Raw genomic sequence first — 17,371 nt, forward strand, 5'->3', positions numbered from 1 at the left:
ACGAGATATGAGAGAGATATTCCCGCCAACTATCCCCCCCACACACAGAACCATGAATATACCCCAAAAAAGGAACATCTCAGAAGAAAATAAAAAAAAACGTTTTGAGCACGAGGCAAAAAGAGGCGCTGATGCAAGTGCACAATGGAAGACATCATGAGATCAGGTGCTATTTGTCAATATATTATTTTCATGTTAACCCTTAGATCAGGGGTGGGCAAATATTTGGACTCGAGGGCCGCATTGAGTTAACAAAATTGTCTGGGGGGCCAGAACATATATTTAACACACACACACTATTTTATGCTTATCATTTTCCTTGAATTATTTGTCTAATTTTATCTGTAAAAGTGTTATCCTATATCAGTTGTATGTCCCTTTTTTAGGAGCACTTTAAACATCACACCACATCAAACTATGTCATTTAATTTTACAGTTTTGTTGTTTATTTTTTACTAAATCAGACATCCGACTTGCAAGTCATGTTGCCAGTTTGTATGTTAAAAGTTGAAGTTACTTAGAAAGCAACTGGCGGGCCGGATTCAAACGCTTGGTGGGCCGCATGTGGCCCCCGGGCCGTAGTTTGCCCACCCCTGCCTTAGATGCATAAGTGGGTCAAAAATGACCCGGTCAGGTTGTTTTCTTGAAATATCTTCGTAATGAATTTTTTTTTAATCATTTCATATTCTAGGTATTCCTCAAAAAACATTTTTATGATATCATGCCATTCACATTTTTAACTTACCTTTTATACATTTTAAGAAATTTTAGTTTTTGTGTTACTACCCCAACATTCCATAAGTGGGTCAAAAATGATCCGCATGCATTTTCTATGGAATTCAATCGGAACCTTTGATTCTTATCAACTTTGGCTGTCAGGAATAAATTAACTGTAGACTATATCAGAAGTGTCACCCCTCAGGAAGATTATTATACACATCAAGTGCTAATACAACAAGTATTATCTTCATATAATATTGTGTATGTGTCTTTCATGACTGTTAGTATTATCAACAAATTAGCAACAAATTTTATAACTAGCTGACACTAGCTGGCTAACATTACTATATGTAATGTTGGGAATTACTCTTTTGTTTCCTCATCCATGCCTTGGCTGTTAGATACACAGCTGAAATGGTCCTACAGATGCTGGATGATGGAGAGACAGTAACGGGGTTGGACTCTGACTCAGAAATGTCTGATGACCCAGACTTTTGTCCAGGTAGGGCAAGCCAAGTATTGTCTAAAGATCTTCTGGTTGTGTGATGCACGCATCCCCTATGCAACACACAATGGATCCTCACATTTTCTATTGTTGTATGGGGTCATTTTCTTTTTCAAAAATGTAAAAAAAAAAGTGAAAAAATAAGATGTTTCTAACATGAAATCATTCTTGTGTGGTCCTAAATATAATACTAAATATCATACAAGTGATTATTCCTAACCAAAATGGCAAAATTGGCACATTGAAAAACGTATTGATTCTAGTATGGGTCATTTTTGACCCACTTATGGAAGAGTGAAGGGTCCAGTCACTCATCTAAGGGTTAAACAACAATTTGGGGCTAAATATACCGTATATGACCCCCCCGTAGTGTTGGCTAGAAAATTAGAAGGAACGGGCTGTCAATTCACTCTACTGCACATTTGCCTCGCACATAACCAATGTACACAATCCCACTAGTTGACATGCATTGCATATGCACGCTGCATTTCTGTTTGTTTACTTTGTTGTTGTAACAGGTATAATTAAAAACGATTACAACTGTAAGTTGTGTTGGCTTTTTCTTCTCCAAACTATCTTCCACTTTCTTTCGTGGAAGAAGGGGAAAATTGCTCTTGGATAATAAAGGTTGCCGACCCCAGAGCTATAACAACACACTCATAGTACCTGTGCATCTGTCCGGTGTCCTGCTCAGAGTAGACAGCCACCGTTCGAATCCCAAGCTCGGTGCACGCTCTGAATACACGGATAGCAATCTCACCTGGACAAAGACAAGAATTGGATTTGAATTGGAGGTTGCTTTTATCCCGAGATGACTGTTCTCATCAGCCAAATGGCCTCAGGCATTGGTGTGCACAAAACAGCCTGCAAATGTATTTTATATTATGTTTATTTCTTTTTGTTATTATTTAGAAGTGAAATGCACAAAAAGGTAAGACAGAGCGAGAGGATAATTTTGCTTGAAGTGAACACTGGCCCAATATTATCCAGTCTATTCATTACAAATTACAAACACGCACACACACACACACACACACTAAAGCCTAGCTCTGTCCGGTGCTCTCCAGTGTGATGAATGTGATCTAATGCGGTCAGGATATCGCATCACACCGATATGAAGGACAGACATTGATGGAAAGCCTGACTCTGCGTATGTGTGTGTGTGTGTGTGTGTGTGTGTGTGTGTGTGTGTGTGTGGCAGGGTCCAAAAGCCATTTGAATCGCAATGATGGATTAAAGCATTTTAATAGAGCTTTGACATGGGGACTGGCATAGATCTTTGAATGAATGCATGAAAGCAATGCAGGCACATCATTTGCAGGAGATCAGCACACATGGCCATACTTGGTAATATGACATAAGATTAGGGATGCGGTGATATTCAACAGGCTCGGCCAAGAAATACATAAATCTGACTATTCATAATTGGCTAATTTGTCTTGGGTTGGCAATAATATAAAACATAAGAAGCAAGAATTAAAATGCAAAGAGCCCCTTGCTTATTTAATAGCATAACTGATTGCCAGTAATATCCCAAACTCCTTCAGGACATTTTAGGCCCAAGCACAAAAGTGAAAAACACTAATATGTGTTAAAACGTAACTGGGCTTTTTGCAATAACAGTAATAGACTGCACTTTTTAGTCTTTAGAGGCGTTCTGTGGGGGTAAAAGAAATGTGTGTCGCCGCCCACACAGTATGTGTGCTAAACATTAATAAACACCAAGGCAAATTAGAAAATAAGCTTTTGCAAGATGGCACTGCAGACATCTTTCATTATAAATATTGCATTACAGCTTCTTCAATTAAAAGGACTCCAACTGAATTAGCAGTGCTGGGACTAACAGAAAAAAATAAAAATAAAAATATATATAATATATTAACAGTGAGGGTGTCAGATATGCCGATATTGTCCAACTCTCAATCTCCGATACTGATATCAGCTGATAACAATATGTGTAACATGACCTATCTTCTGTAGTGGAATGAAAACATACAGTATATGTTGTATACAGATTTTTTAACATGATCGGGTAAAAATCTAATACGGATATTAACTAATATCGCATTTTCATTCTGATACCGTAACTAATTAAACACTCAGCTCACAAGACAAGATACATGAGATTGGGTCGACGAGAACAAGAACAACTTAATAGCATCATTTTTAGAAAAAAGTACAATGAAAAAATAGATACAATAGGACAAACAGACTTTTTAATTAAAAAAAAAGTCACAAAAACTGAAGTGCATTTTGGAATATTTGTCTCCCAATTACTTTTATAAATGTCAACATTATTTTGAGACCAAATTCGCCACTGATGATACTATCCCAGCTAACATCAATGTTTTGGGTTTTCTCCGGGTACTCCGGTTTCCTCCCACATTCCAAAAACATGTTGGGTTAATTGGCGACTCTAAATTGTCCATAGCTGGGATAGGCTCCAGCATACCCCTGCGACTCCAGTGAGGATAAGCGGCATAGAAAACGGATAGATGGAAGAACATGTATCCTGTTCTGCATCCTGATTGACTAAGCGAGAACCCACCCATTGTGTTCTGTGTCCTGTCAATCAATGTCATCTGTGCCTTTCTGTGCAGACAAATGTACATAAGGAAGGAAGACGCATCTTACCTCTGTTAGCCACCATCACTTTCTTGATAGGTCGATACTCGCTCTGCGGTGCCGAATGGGTGGAGCGGGACAGAAGGCACGCCCTCCTCACGGCGAGCAGGCTGAGGCCCCCCCGAAATGCAGCACACCTCAACATCCTGTGTGAGAGCAAACATTGACATTTTCAAGCAAAAGCACATGTAACACCACACAGAAGCGGCACGAGAGGTAAGTCAGCATGAAATGCAAATGATCCCCCATTCTAGATGAGCGGCAATCAATAAATAATCACGGTAACGCTTATTATGCGCTTCAAATTGACTGTGCTAGAGTAAAATGTCCATGAACGTATACAAATCTATTAAAATGTCATAACAATAACCAGCTATCTGTGTCACTATTAACTGAAAACCCCATTAGGCACATTCTAATTAGCTCTGCTAAGAAATATTTTTTAATTGGCACTGAGACAAGTATTGATTTCACAATGTCAATTACTTTGTGTGTAGATTGCGACGGTGTAATGTATCATAATGAGAGCTGTTTCCGACATTTTGGAATACTACACAAATCCATCCATTTTCTATTACGCTTATGCTCTCTCGGGTAGCTGGGTATGCTGGAGCCTATCCCAGCTGACTTTGGGCGAGAGGCAAGGTACACCCTGGACTGGTGGCCAGCCAATCACAGGGCATGTGGAACACGACACCTACAGCAAAATACTAATCAGGGTGTTAAATTCATAATAAGTGTCATAATGTCATTTTTGGGCGGCACGGCGAACGAGTGGTTAGCGCACAGACCTCACAGCTAGGAAACCAGGGTTCAATTCCACCCTCGGCCATCTCTGTGTGGAGTTTGGATGTTCTCCCCGTGCATGCGTGGGTTTTCTGTGGGTACTCCGGCTTCCTCCCACATTCCAAAAACATGCTAGGTTAATTCCAAATTGTCCATAGGTATGAATGTGAGTGTGAATGGTTGTTTGTCTATATGTGCCCTGTAATTGGCTGGCGACCAGTCCAGGGTGTACCCCGCCTCTCGCCCAAAGACAGCTGGGATAGGCTCCAGCACCCCTGTGATCCTTGTGAGGAAAAGCGGTAGAAAATGAACCAGCAAGACTGTCTAATATGAAAGTCAGCTGTGCTTCCATGAAAAGTAACACAATAATGAGGCAAATTTGTCTTTTTTTTCTACAATTAACTGACTTTAAAACAATTAAAAGAATGACCAAACCATAACAGTGTCCTTCTGTAGCCGTATTCTGTCCAAAAAATACTACACACACACACCATAAAACACAGAAATACTTCTCCAGACGGCCTGTAGGTGTCTCTGTCGCAGTGCAGCTTACATTTTTTAATTGCTTTATTGATGCCGGTACAGTAAAATAAAATGAATGAGGCACTAAAATAAAATAATTGAGACTCTTCTTCAAAATATCTCTCAATGACCCTGACCCTGACGGTACGTTGCTGTCACCATGTGGACAAACAGCAGCATTGCACCATCTAATGGATTAGGTGTGTCAAGACGTTTTATATCTTGAGTTAACATCATACGACCATAAAATGTTAGCCAAGATGGTTAATCAATGAAGAAATTATTCTAGAAATAAAAGTGCATCACAAAATATATATCACAAGGCCACATAAAAACAGAAGATACTGCAGTTCTTATACTGGTAAAAAAGTACCTTTATATGTACCAGGAATTCAAATGAACACAAAACTGAAGAATAACAATAATTTTTGCCGTGTCCTGCTTTGACCTCACTTGAAAAATGCTTCTTGCTAGAGAACTATTTCATCCACAGATACAACCGTTGCCTACATAATGAATTAAAGGTGGTAAACATGGCCAGTGTACACCTATTTAAATATATCAAAACACTGTGCATGTTGGTGGATTGCCAGCCAGCAGACGGTAAGTGAAGCTGCAGTCGCTTATATAAAATGCTCTTTGATCACATGCATGGGGAAAAAAACCTAGAAATATGCGAGACAGTGCACCCCCCCTGCAGCGGAGATCATCTTCCTAACCCGGAATGATACTCCACTCGCACTGCAATTTGAGGTCACATAAATTACTGAATTACAATCTGAATTACAAGCAAGGCTCTCCGAACCTATTTGAACACGCGAGGAAGCAGCATGACTTGCTCTGCACATTAAAATGTGCTATTAATGAAATGTCAGCTGGTGGGGACTTTTCTTCTTGGCCGCACAACTTTCCACCCTTAATTGCGTCCATTTCTGAGTAAAAGCTTGAATAGATTGAGTACCACTCAGACCGCAATGACAGTATGGCTAATTAAGCTTCCGTTGTATTGTGCAACACAACAAATGCCATGCAAACTTTCAAAGGGAAAAAATAAGCATCTGGATCTGTTTCACAAACATTTCATTCATTCATTCATTCATTTTCTACCGCTTTTGCCTCACGAGGGTCGTGGGGGATGCTGGAGCCTATCCCAGCTGTCTTCGGGCGAGAGGCGGGGTTCACCCTGGACTGGTCGCCAGCCAATCACAGGGCACATATAGACAAACAACCATTCACACTCACATTCATACCTATGGACAATTTGGAGTGGCCAATTAACCTAGCATGTTTTTGGAATGTGGGAGGAAACCGGAGTACCCGGAGAAAACCCACGCATGCACGGGGAGAACATGCAAACTCCACACAGAGATGGCCGAGGGTGGAATTGAACCCTGGTCTCCTAGCTGTGAGGTCTGCGCGCTAACCACTAGACAACCATGCCGCCCTACAAACATTTCATAATACAGTAAAAAAAATAAATTCCCGCTGACATTATAAAGTAAAACAGTGCTAAAAATAAGGTTCAAAATATCAAACATTCACATGCATTTTAATCCATCCATCTCCTATACTGCTTATCCTTACGAGGGTCGTGGGGGTGCTGGAGCCTATCCCAGCTGAGAGGCAGGGTACACCCCGGACTGGTCGCCAGCCAATCACAGGGCACATATAGACAAACAACCATTCACACTCACATTCATACCTATGGACAATTTGGAGTCACCAATTAACCTAGCATGTTTTTGGAATTGAACTCGGGTCTCTTGCGTGCTAACCACTCGACCGCTGTGCGGCCCATTCAGAGACTTTACATCCTAAAATTAGTGGCCTGGCTTTAAAATGCATGCATTTAGTTGGATTCAATGTTAAGTAACATTATATGGGTCATTATATGAAGCCATGGCTTTCATGGCTCTCTTGGCCAAAAAGGCTTCCGACTCCAGGTTTACAGGGACAAGCACATGCTGTAGACCCTCGGCTCCCAAAGTGGGGTAGGTGCACCCCCAGGGGTACGTCAATTTCATTCATTCATTCATTCATTCATTTTCTACCGCTTTTTCCTCACGAGGGTCGCGGGGGTGCTGGAGCCTATCCCAGCTGTCTTTGGGCGGGAGGCGGGGTACACCCTGGACTGGTCGCCAGCCAATCACAGGGCACAGATAGACAAACAACCATGCACACTCACATTCATACCTATGGACAATTTGGAGTCGCCAATTAACCTAGCATGTTTTTGGAATGTGGGAGGAAAACCCACGCATGCACGGGGAGAACATGCAAACTCCACACAGGTGGAATTGAACCCTGGTCTCCTAGCTGTGAGGTCTGCGCACTAAACCACTCGACCGCCGTACGCCAATTTGTCGTGTGAAAAACCATTAGCATCTAACACTCAAGATTTTGGTCAGATAATGGACACTTCATACTCAACAAACAGGACCAAAACTTGCAAACCTTGAGTTAACTTTTTCTAAGAATGGTCCATGCAGTTGCATCACATAACTCTTCGGGCACAAGTTGCTGAGGCATTCACTGACACATGCAGCCCAAATCAAGTGTATGTGAGGTTTTATTTGCAGCATTTGTAGTCCAAGCCACATTGTGTTCTTAAAAACTCATCCACACCTCCATGGGAAAACTTAAGTAACTACTGAACAATACAACACCCGTGTAAGAAGGGAATTAGAGCAAGAAAGCCAGAGTGGAATGTAAGTTCATATGCCAAATGGACTCCCTGACCTTTGGCTGCACACTGCATGCAGCAACACACGTCATTTACTCATAAGAAGCATTCCACAACAGGCAATAAAACATATTTGCATATTTGCAATGTTGACTGCGTGATGTTTGCAGTGAAAAGAACAAAGGTCATATGTGGTCCACATGTTAACCTCCCGGGTATCAAAGTTCTTTTTTGACGCACAAGCGATATTGTGACACACAAACATACATTTCGGTTGCACAGCTAACGTTAACTTTAGCCTAGTTGGCAAATGTCTGCCGAAACATGTCAGTATGGTTTAGTACACAAACAATGGAGGGGAAAAAACTCATGCATGTGAAAACAAGATGATTGAATTATGCTGCAATGTGCATCAGAGCAGCTGTAGCAACTGCACACGTCCGTCTCCCGCTGACAACAACTAAACACTTCTCATACAATCATCACAGGTACCGAAAGGCAACATTAAGGCACCTAAAATACACAGTCTGTGTAAATGTTTTTATCAGTGGAGGTGACATGTTTAAGATAGAGAGATAGCCACACAGATATAAGTTCTTCTGCACATACTCATCCCCATATAAGACCAAAAAAGCACCATGTAAAAAAGGTAAAGTCAAGCTAAAATATACCATGAAGACAACTTGAAGTACTACGCCCCAAGTGTAGCTTGGATGATTTCTATTTTTGAATATTACTGTCTGGCATGACTACTGTTCCCAGCGGGATTCCATGGACTTCACGTGGTTGGCAGTGGCATACTCTCAAGGACACATCTCTGAGAGCCCAACCTCTAGACCAGGGGTGGGCAAACTTTTTGACTCGCGGGCCGCATTGATTTAACAAAATTGATGGGGGGCCAGACGATATATTTTACACATAACAGTCCACCTGGAATTATTGTATTTGTAAAAGTGTCATGCAGTCTGCTATATGTGCCTGTGTCCCTTTTTTCAGCAGACTACATTAAATAACGAAATCATCAAAACGTTGGCTCAAGCCATGATGCCAGGTTGTATGTTAAGTTTAAATGAAATACTTTAGAAAAAACGTGCGGGCCGTATTCAAACATTTGGCGGGCCACATGTGGCCCCCGGGCCGTACTTTGCCCAACCCTGCTCTGGACCATCCGGTGTCTCAGAGCCAAACTTTGTTGAAGTGCACTAATGTATGCTATCATGTGCATACAAATACGAATGTATGGTACTCTGTGCTGATGCCTGCTATTAGTCAAACAGAAAAAAATAATAATACAGCACGCAAACATCCGCATGTTTTTCAGCCACAACTCTGGTCACACTAATAAATTCCACATGTTTGTTGTCGGGGCTCCTGAAAGAATGCTTGTAAAGCACAATCAAAAAAAAAGACAAGTCACTGCAACACATGGACTTTTACATGTGGATGATGGGGGATTTGCCCATCATCCACAATCCTTATGTGAAACATGAACACATATTTCTTTGCCTTTTCTGTGTATTGTAACAAGAGAAATCGACTTAGTATGAGATAGCTAACAAGGCACATCATTGGGACTACCTATTAAGATGACGACGCTCCTTTAAAAAAAACTTGACGTTTTATCATTTGATACACATACATGCTGTGATCATTAAGTACATTGATGATAACATGTAATACTTACAGTATCTTGCCATATTTTGATGATTTAAAACATGACCAAAACGTCTTTCCGCACATTCATATAGCCCAGGAGCTTATGCTACTTCCAACAACAACAGCATACAAACAACAATGACACCTACAGTACCCGCTCTCACTAGGATGGCTGTGTCTTCCAGCACAAGACACTAGATACATTTACACGAAGCAAAAAAAATCTGAATTACTGTAATTACATCACATATACTGATTTTTGTATATAGTTTATGAATTAAATAACAACCTACCTGTTTACTAAAGCCACTTTTAATATGTGACGTGACACCCGAACACATCCCCGTCGGGTTAACACCAAACATTATTGTTTTAAGTAAAAATTGTATTAAAATAGTATGTAAATAATGTGTAATAGTGATGAGACAACAAGAATGGCTCACCATAACCCCAAGACCCACATTAAAACATTATTGACCACATGCACGAGTTTGGAAAGCTAGTAAAGTGTATCTTATCCATTTGACCAGACGGCTTTTACTAGTATAGAGAGAGAGAGAGAAAGAGAGAGAGAGAGAGAGAGAGAGAGAGAGAGAGAGAGAGAGAGAGAGAGAGAGGTTTTCAGCTTTTTATACTGATTGTCATGTCATGATACATCCCCAAAATATTGTACTAAGGTCCATAAGTATGAACTATTTTGTGAATATGTCTGTTTTAGTGCATGTAAACATATTGAATGTGACATTGGATCCGATGACTCCCCCTCAGCTCAGGGATGAAGTGGAGTAAAGGTTGTTAAAACGAAGGGCAAACCAAGCAGTCATGCTTCCGACACAGCAAACACACACAGACAGGTCCAAAGGTCAGAAAGAGACAGAAAACCAGATTGAAGCCAAGAACACAAACACTCAATTATTTTCTGTCATGCCCCCACTGGGGGACAGAAATACGTACTATTGAGAAACTGATAACATGTCTGATGTGCTCTAAAATGTGCTATTTTGAAATATAATAAATATAATATGGTAAAAGAGGAGGGGGGGGGGGTATTCTGTTTAAAAATCATTTTTTATACAATACAATCAAGGTTGATGGAAGTGGAACATATTGTATGTATTTTAAATAAATAACAGAAAGTAACTAAAGTCTTTTTCAATAAATCCTGAATAAAATGAAGTTCTTGATGCAGTATTCTGTGGCTAATACTGCAATACCACAAATCTTATTTTAGGAATAAAAAAAATAAAACGCAAAATGCAAATAAATGAACTCACTAAGTGGCTCAACAATGTCACAACATAAATAATGTTGTTGTTGTTTTTTTTATTATTGTTATGTTATGTGTTTGGATTCATTTAGTTGTGTGCGGGCTGCACGGCGGCCGAGTGGTTAGACCCTGGCTATGTGGAGTTTGCATGTTCTCCTCGTGCATGCGTGGGTTTTCTCCGGGTACTCCGGTTTCCTCCCACATTCCAAAAACATGCTAGGTTAATTAGCGACTCCAAATTGTCCATAGGTATGAATGTGAGTGTGAATGGTTGTTTGTCTATATGTGCCCTGTGATTGGCTGGCGAACAGTCCAGGGTGTACCCCGTCTCTCGCCCAAAGACAGCTGGGATAGGCTCCAGCACCCCCACAACTCTCATGAGGATAAGCAGTAGAAAATGAATGAATAGCTGTGTGCGCCACACACTCAGGAGATCGGGAATAGCTGGGTTCAATTCTCTGCTTGTTTGCATGTTCTCCTCGTGCGTGTGTGGGTTTTCTCCGAATATTGTCTATATGTGCCCTGCCATTGGCTGGCCACCAGCCCACCCAAAGAGAGCTGGGATAGGCTCCAGCATACCCCCGCGACCTTAGTGAGGATAAGCAGTATAGAAAATCGATGGATGGATAGTTGTGTGCTGACCCACAATAAAGTTAAGACGTTTAGCAAGTTTCACTCCAGTTTCCAGGTCATGTGACTGTTGTAGCAGTTGTTGCTTGTTTTTCCAACGGAGCGTCACAACTCACATCTCCACATATGTTGACTAGAGTTGGGCATGAATTCTCGAGCATCAGTGGGAACCAGGAGTAACATTTTGATTGTCCCGGGATTGTTCAAATATTTTTTATTTCGATTCCTAGTTTCCATGCCCACTTTGCCGACTGAAAGAAATAACACCAACGAAGAAGAGGCAGGGAAGCACCAGCCAAGAAGCGGCTAAAAAGTTTAGCTTAAAGGGGACCTATTTTGCTTATTTTCGTCCCTTTGTATTGAGTTGTGGACTCCTATTGAGCAGCTACACACAATAACAAGCACAGAAAGCTTTCTAGGTCTTCCAGAATATGCACCTAGGTCTAGGCTAGGCAACTTTATTACGCCTTTATTATGCAACAGTCAAGGGGCATTCTCAACCCAAACAACACACTTCTGGCACACTCCCTGCCTCTCAAAAAGCATCGGAAACAAGAATCGTGAGGAACCATAATTGTTCAAATTCAAACGATGCCCAACCTAATGATGCCCCCGGATGTGACTAATATGTCGACCAACAACGGTGACAACAGTGCAGCCATATGGGTGGAATCCTTTGAGTACAATGTTTTGAGTAAATAATGCTGTATTTATGTATTTTGTCATTTACTATACATTTTACCCCGCAACGTGCAGCATTATATACATGCCGCTTGATGCTAACTAGGCAGCCAACGTAAGTGCTATCTTTGCCGCAACAGTTAAGTTGCCCTGTTACGACTTGCAGGAATAACACAATATATTAGAAATATTCCTACATTGCTGTATGGACCTTCACTTTCTGTCATACCACAGGAACCGTATGGCGGTATAAGTACCATGGTATACCTTGAAACCAGTAATCAGCCAACATGCAAGCAAATAAGTACTGTATGTTGTGCACTTTTGCAAGGTTCAACATGTAAACAAAGAAGTGACTCTTTTTGGGCTCATCCTGCTGGCTCCCAACTGTCCGTAGAAGCATACCAAGCCTGACACATCTTATTATTTACATGGCTAAGGACAGACATTTCACTACATTACCTTTGTCAACGACAGGAGAAATAAATGTATGACTGTTCTGAACTCCTGTTTCCATGCCGGTCACACCGTACTAGTCGAGAATAAATCAACAGCATCTCAGTCGTTCACTCCATAATCGCCTCACTAGCTTCAAGACAGGACTAATCAATCATCCAGCCATACATTTTCTATCCCATTTATCCACATTAGGATGATGGAGCTGGGGACACACATAGACAAACATTGCCACCTGTGGACAAGTCAAAGTTTATGTGCATAACATGCATGTTTGGGGGATGTGGGAGGAAGTACTAAAAAGGAGAACATGCAAACTCTGACAGAAATGTTCCATACATGCGGCCAATTCCACACAATTATCCACGTTGAGGAGTCCTTCTTTGGATCATTCTCTAGCATTTATCTGTGTTGTTCAAACAGGTTAAGTAACTTTCATGCAATCCAAATGCATTAGCAGGCACCGTCGATGGACAAAATTAAATGGCAGCTGTCTGCCTCGACTGACTGGGCTGTGAGACAGAATCACAGGGATGGGAAACAGCATTTCATGAAATGCTAGAATTATGCTAATATATCTGCCACCATGGTAAGAGTTTGTGGTTTTTGCCATTCAAAAGTCCTTCCTACAAACTTCCCACTTTAGCGACCACAGGCTGCCACGTTTAAAGTGTGAGCAATCGTGCAAAGCGAGGCTAGCTAAAGTCAATAAGCTCGAATCAGCCATGAATAAAATGGCTTTTTGATTTGTTTCTTTCTTCGGTAACATTCTGCAAAAGATGTAACACGCGCATGAGGGCACACATGACAGGGGACATCAGGAAAGGCAGCAGACACTCACACACACACTTCATCAGTACTCACATGTTGGAGCAGATCCGCTGTCAGGTAACAAGACACCGAGTGTGATCAGTCGGCTGTTTAAAACTGTGTCTGTTTGTTTGGGTTTGCCCACGCTTGGAGGAGGAAGAAGAGGGTGCTCAGGGAGTTTGTGTGTATATTTCTATGCGCAGGCAAAAAGGGGTGGGAGGGAAAACTTGAGGACGTAGACGCGCTGTCAAACATGCACTGTGTGGGGTTCGAGGCTAGCCGCTAACTGCTCAGGGCTAACTTAGCTCCGTAAGGCGGATAGAAAGTGCGTGTCTGGGTGCTCCTAAGTTAGCTAGCAGCTTCGTTGGAGGATATGTATGTGTGCTACTGTGGCTCCCTGGCTTAATCCCCCCCTCAAACGAGCCTTCTTCCTTAATGGTGACGCAATCTCTGGCCCCGCCTGTATTCTCAGCCAATCGCAGAATAGGACGACGTGACGTCACATAGTCAGCGCGAGATGTCGAATGTGCTGAGAACTAACACAACATAGTTTACATACATACTTACATATGCATTACATACATGCATACATACAAGTACACGTCTTAGTGTTCTTAGGGACATGGGATGTTCATAAAACAGTAAAACTATTTATAAATCGTCTGTGTGGGATAATAGAATGAAAAGATCGGTATTTTCATTTCTCTTCAATCTTTATTTTTACAAATACTGTACATCTGTATTGACTTAGTATCTGAAATCTCCATTGCCAAGACGATACATCTTGCAGATTGATTGTCACCAGCAGAACTGGGGAGGATTTTTTATTTTTCTGGATAAACATAAAAATATAGAAAATTTGTCAGAAGCCATTTAAACCAATATACGGTCATTTCTCGGGGAGAACGACGGAGTTGACAGGTATGTTGATACACAAGCGCATGCGCTGTACGGCAGTCTCGCCAACTCCAGATAAACAAGTTTGTGTACTTGCTGTTTACAATTAAACTGGACTGGGCGGAACAAACACATTACTCATTTGATTAAATATAAATATGTATTTAAATATCGACATATTTCTCATCAAATGTTGCCAAATGTTGCTTTGATATCTTTCACAAGTACTACAATTGACTAAAAAAGGAAATGAGAAAAACATAATGGACATTTTTTTAAAAAGGCTATTTTTGAGACTATGTAATAATATGGGGCGGTTAGCGTGCAGACCCTAGGAGACCAGGGTTCAATTCCACCCTCGGCCATCTTTGTGTGGAGTTTGCATGTTCTCCTCGTGCATGCGTGGGTTTTTTCAGGGTACTCCGGTTTCCTCCCACATTCCAAAAACATGCTAGGTTAATTGGCGACTCCAAATTGTCCATAGGTATGAATGTGAGTGTGAATGGTTGTTTGTCTATATGTGCCCTGTGATTGGCTGGCGACCAGTCCAGGCCTCTCGCCCGAAGACAGCTGGGATAGGCTCCAGCACCCCCCGCGACCCTCGTGAGGAAAAAGCGGTAGAATATGAATGAATGAATGAATGTAATAATATGTCTTTCATGCCTGAGCCTACTAGCCCACAGTCTAGTCTCCATCAAAAAAAAAAACTTGCAGCAAGTGGGGTCCTCCCCCAGCGAGGTCTTGATCAATGACGTCAGACCAACAGGTGCACTTGGGCCACGAGGACGTCTCCAAACAGCTGTGGATGGGTGAAACTAATGGGGTGGGGTGGTCAGCTGGATGGTAAGACGAAGCGTTGATCTGCTTGGACATTTAAGTTTGTTAAATAATAATAATACCTTTTATTTGTTGGTGCCTTTCAAAACACCCAAGGGTCACTTTACATGCAAAAACAAACACAATAAACAATACAATAAAATAATAAAACAAGTAAAAATCCGAATACAAACGAGAAAGACAGACAAAAATAAGGTCAGGAAGAGTAAGCAGTTTTGAACAGGTGACTTTTAAGTTGCGATTTGAAAATGTCGACAAAGTCTAGTTGTGTTCCAGAGTCTATGGGCTGAAAAAGTATTTTTCCCCCCTTTCTGATTTCTTTTTTGTCACACAGTTTCAGATAATCTTCATTCAAACCTACACGTCCTTGTGTGAAAAAGTCATTCCCCTGTTAAAATATAAAAAGGCCTTAAAAAGGCTGGAAAAAAACATTTCTAAAGGTTTGGGACTCTAGCAAACCACAGCGAGTGCCATTATCCACAAATGGCGAAAATGTGGAACAGTGGTGAACTTTCCCAGGAGTGGCCGGCCAACCAAAATGACCCCAAGAGCACTGCAACGGCTCATCCCAGGGGTCACAAAAGATCCCACAACAACATCCAAATGGCAGTTGTGTTGACTAATATTGAATATTTGTTTAAAGATCTGAAACATTTAAGTGTGACAAACATGCAATTGCTTTTTTCACCCCATTGTCAGTCGACAACAACATGACAATGATATGGTAACAATGGTATGGGTGTGTCAGTCATTACACAACAGTCAAACTGAAGGCATTCCACCAAATGAGCATCATTTTACATATTTCAATTCCCTTTTGTCTCAGGGATATCCTGCACTATGACAACTACAAGACAAAAAGAGGCTGTCATTGTATTTGTACATCAGCATCACATTAGCTTTGCTCACACAGATTTGGCTAATCTCCCCAGTGAGTGCTCTTGATTGTTAACAATATGAGAGATCATGTCATAAAACAGCATGGCACACACTGGCGCTGTGTTGTGACACTGATACTGGCGTTATTGCAGCCACTCATACAACAGCGGGAACCTTATATGCACAAGGGCAGTAGCCATGTTGGACTTTTGTCAGGGGGAGAGTGTGTTTAAATAGCGACCAAGGCCCTTCTTAAAGGTCTAGTTGCAACACTCAGCATTCATTTACAGACAGGATCAAAGATTTTCCAGCAGGAATATTGTGAAATAGGATATAACGGAAAGATAAGACATGTTGGGAAAATTCATATGCCAAAGTCCAACCAAAAAACATCATTTGTGATATAGTTTACCACGCAAAAAGGCTTGAGTCTCAGGTGTCTGTTAAACATTTAAAGGGACTGTTTACAACTGGATCAAAATGACTGAAAAAAAATGCTCATTTGGCCAGAATGCGATGACTGGCCTTCATGGCTGTCACTCAAGGCTGTTTCGCACACACGGGCATGCCCATAACACAAACACAAAGCAGTCTCAATGAAATGTTTTACTGAGGTTGTGCTTGTCCTAAATCAGGGGTCTCAAACATGCGGCCCTCGGGCCAAATGTGGCCCGCAGGACACTAGTTTGAGGCCCCCGCCTTGATATGAAAGTTTAATGTTAGTGCGGCCCGCGTAAGTTTGATATGGATGCTGTATGGTATCATGTACCCAGAAAAAATTATTACGTTTAATTAAAGTTCATGTTAAAGGTTAAATAACTGTTAATAGTTATCCTCCCTATCCGTGTGGAAGTGGTAAATTTTTGGCTTATTTAAGTTTAAAGGAAATAACTTGGAGGCTACCGTTTAGGTCGCTAGCTCTCTAGTTTTCGAGTTAGCATGTGTCTCAAGACCCTGCAGTTGCGCAATATGTTGTAAATAAAAAGAGTATAAATGTGACTATAGTCGTGTTTTGTCATGTCTACAGGGCTCTAATAATGCTTTGTTCATTTTAATCTGAAAAAAAATAATTTGTCTACCCACCAACTATATGTGGTTTCTTAAGTTTTTATTATTTGCTGTTTTATTATTATTATTATATTTATTTATTTATTACTGATTGATTGATTTTCTTTATTCTTGATTTGTTTATTTATTTTTCATCTTATTTTGTGTAGAAAAATAAAAAATAAGATATTTGAGAACAGTGGAATGCTTTTCTTGTAGAAAATCGGAACCAAAGCACTGAAAAAGTTTGTATATTTTTCTGTTTTTAATAAATGCGTTTTTTGGGGGGTTTTTTTGAAAACCTGATGCGGCCCAGTCTCACCCAGACCCTAGCTCCAGTGGCCCCCAAGTAAATTGAGTTTGAGACCCC

At 41.0% G+C, this 17,371-nt stretch overlaps 1 protein-coding gene across 1 annotated transcript in view; it reads right to left on the reverse strand.

The window, feature by feature from the left end:
* LOC131125146 (pyruvate carboxylase, mitochondrial-like) overlaps positions 1 to 13,786 on the reverse strand; it is a 215,252-nt gene extending 201,466 nt beyond the window's left edge. Inside the window, exons 1-3 of the mRNA XM_058066386.1 lie at positions 13,396 to 13,786; positions 3,860 to 3,996; positions 1,892 to 1,985 (exon numbers count right to left, since the gene is read on the reverse strand). Coding sequence (XP_057922369.1) covers positions 1,892 to 1,985; positions 3,860 to 3,996; positions 13,396 to 13,397 — 233 coding nt within the window. The 5' untranslated portion in view covers positions 13,398 to 13,786. The remainder of the gene's footprint in view (positions 1 to 1,891; positions 1,986 to 3,859; positions 3,997 to 13,395) is intronic.
* Positions 13,787 to 17,371: the final 3,585 nt, after the last annotated feature.

Source organism: Doryrhamphus excisus, chromosome 3, assembly GCF_030265055.1.
Source record: "Doryrhamphus excisus isolate RoL2022-K1 chromosome 3, RoL_Dexc_1.0, whole genome shotgun sequence".
In the NCBI taxonomy this organism is placed as follows: Eukaryota; Metazoa; Chordata; class Actinopteri; order Syngnathiformes; family Syngnathidae; genus Doryrhamphus; species Doryrhamphus excisus.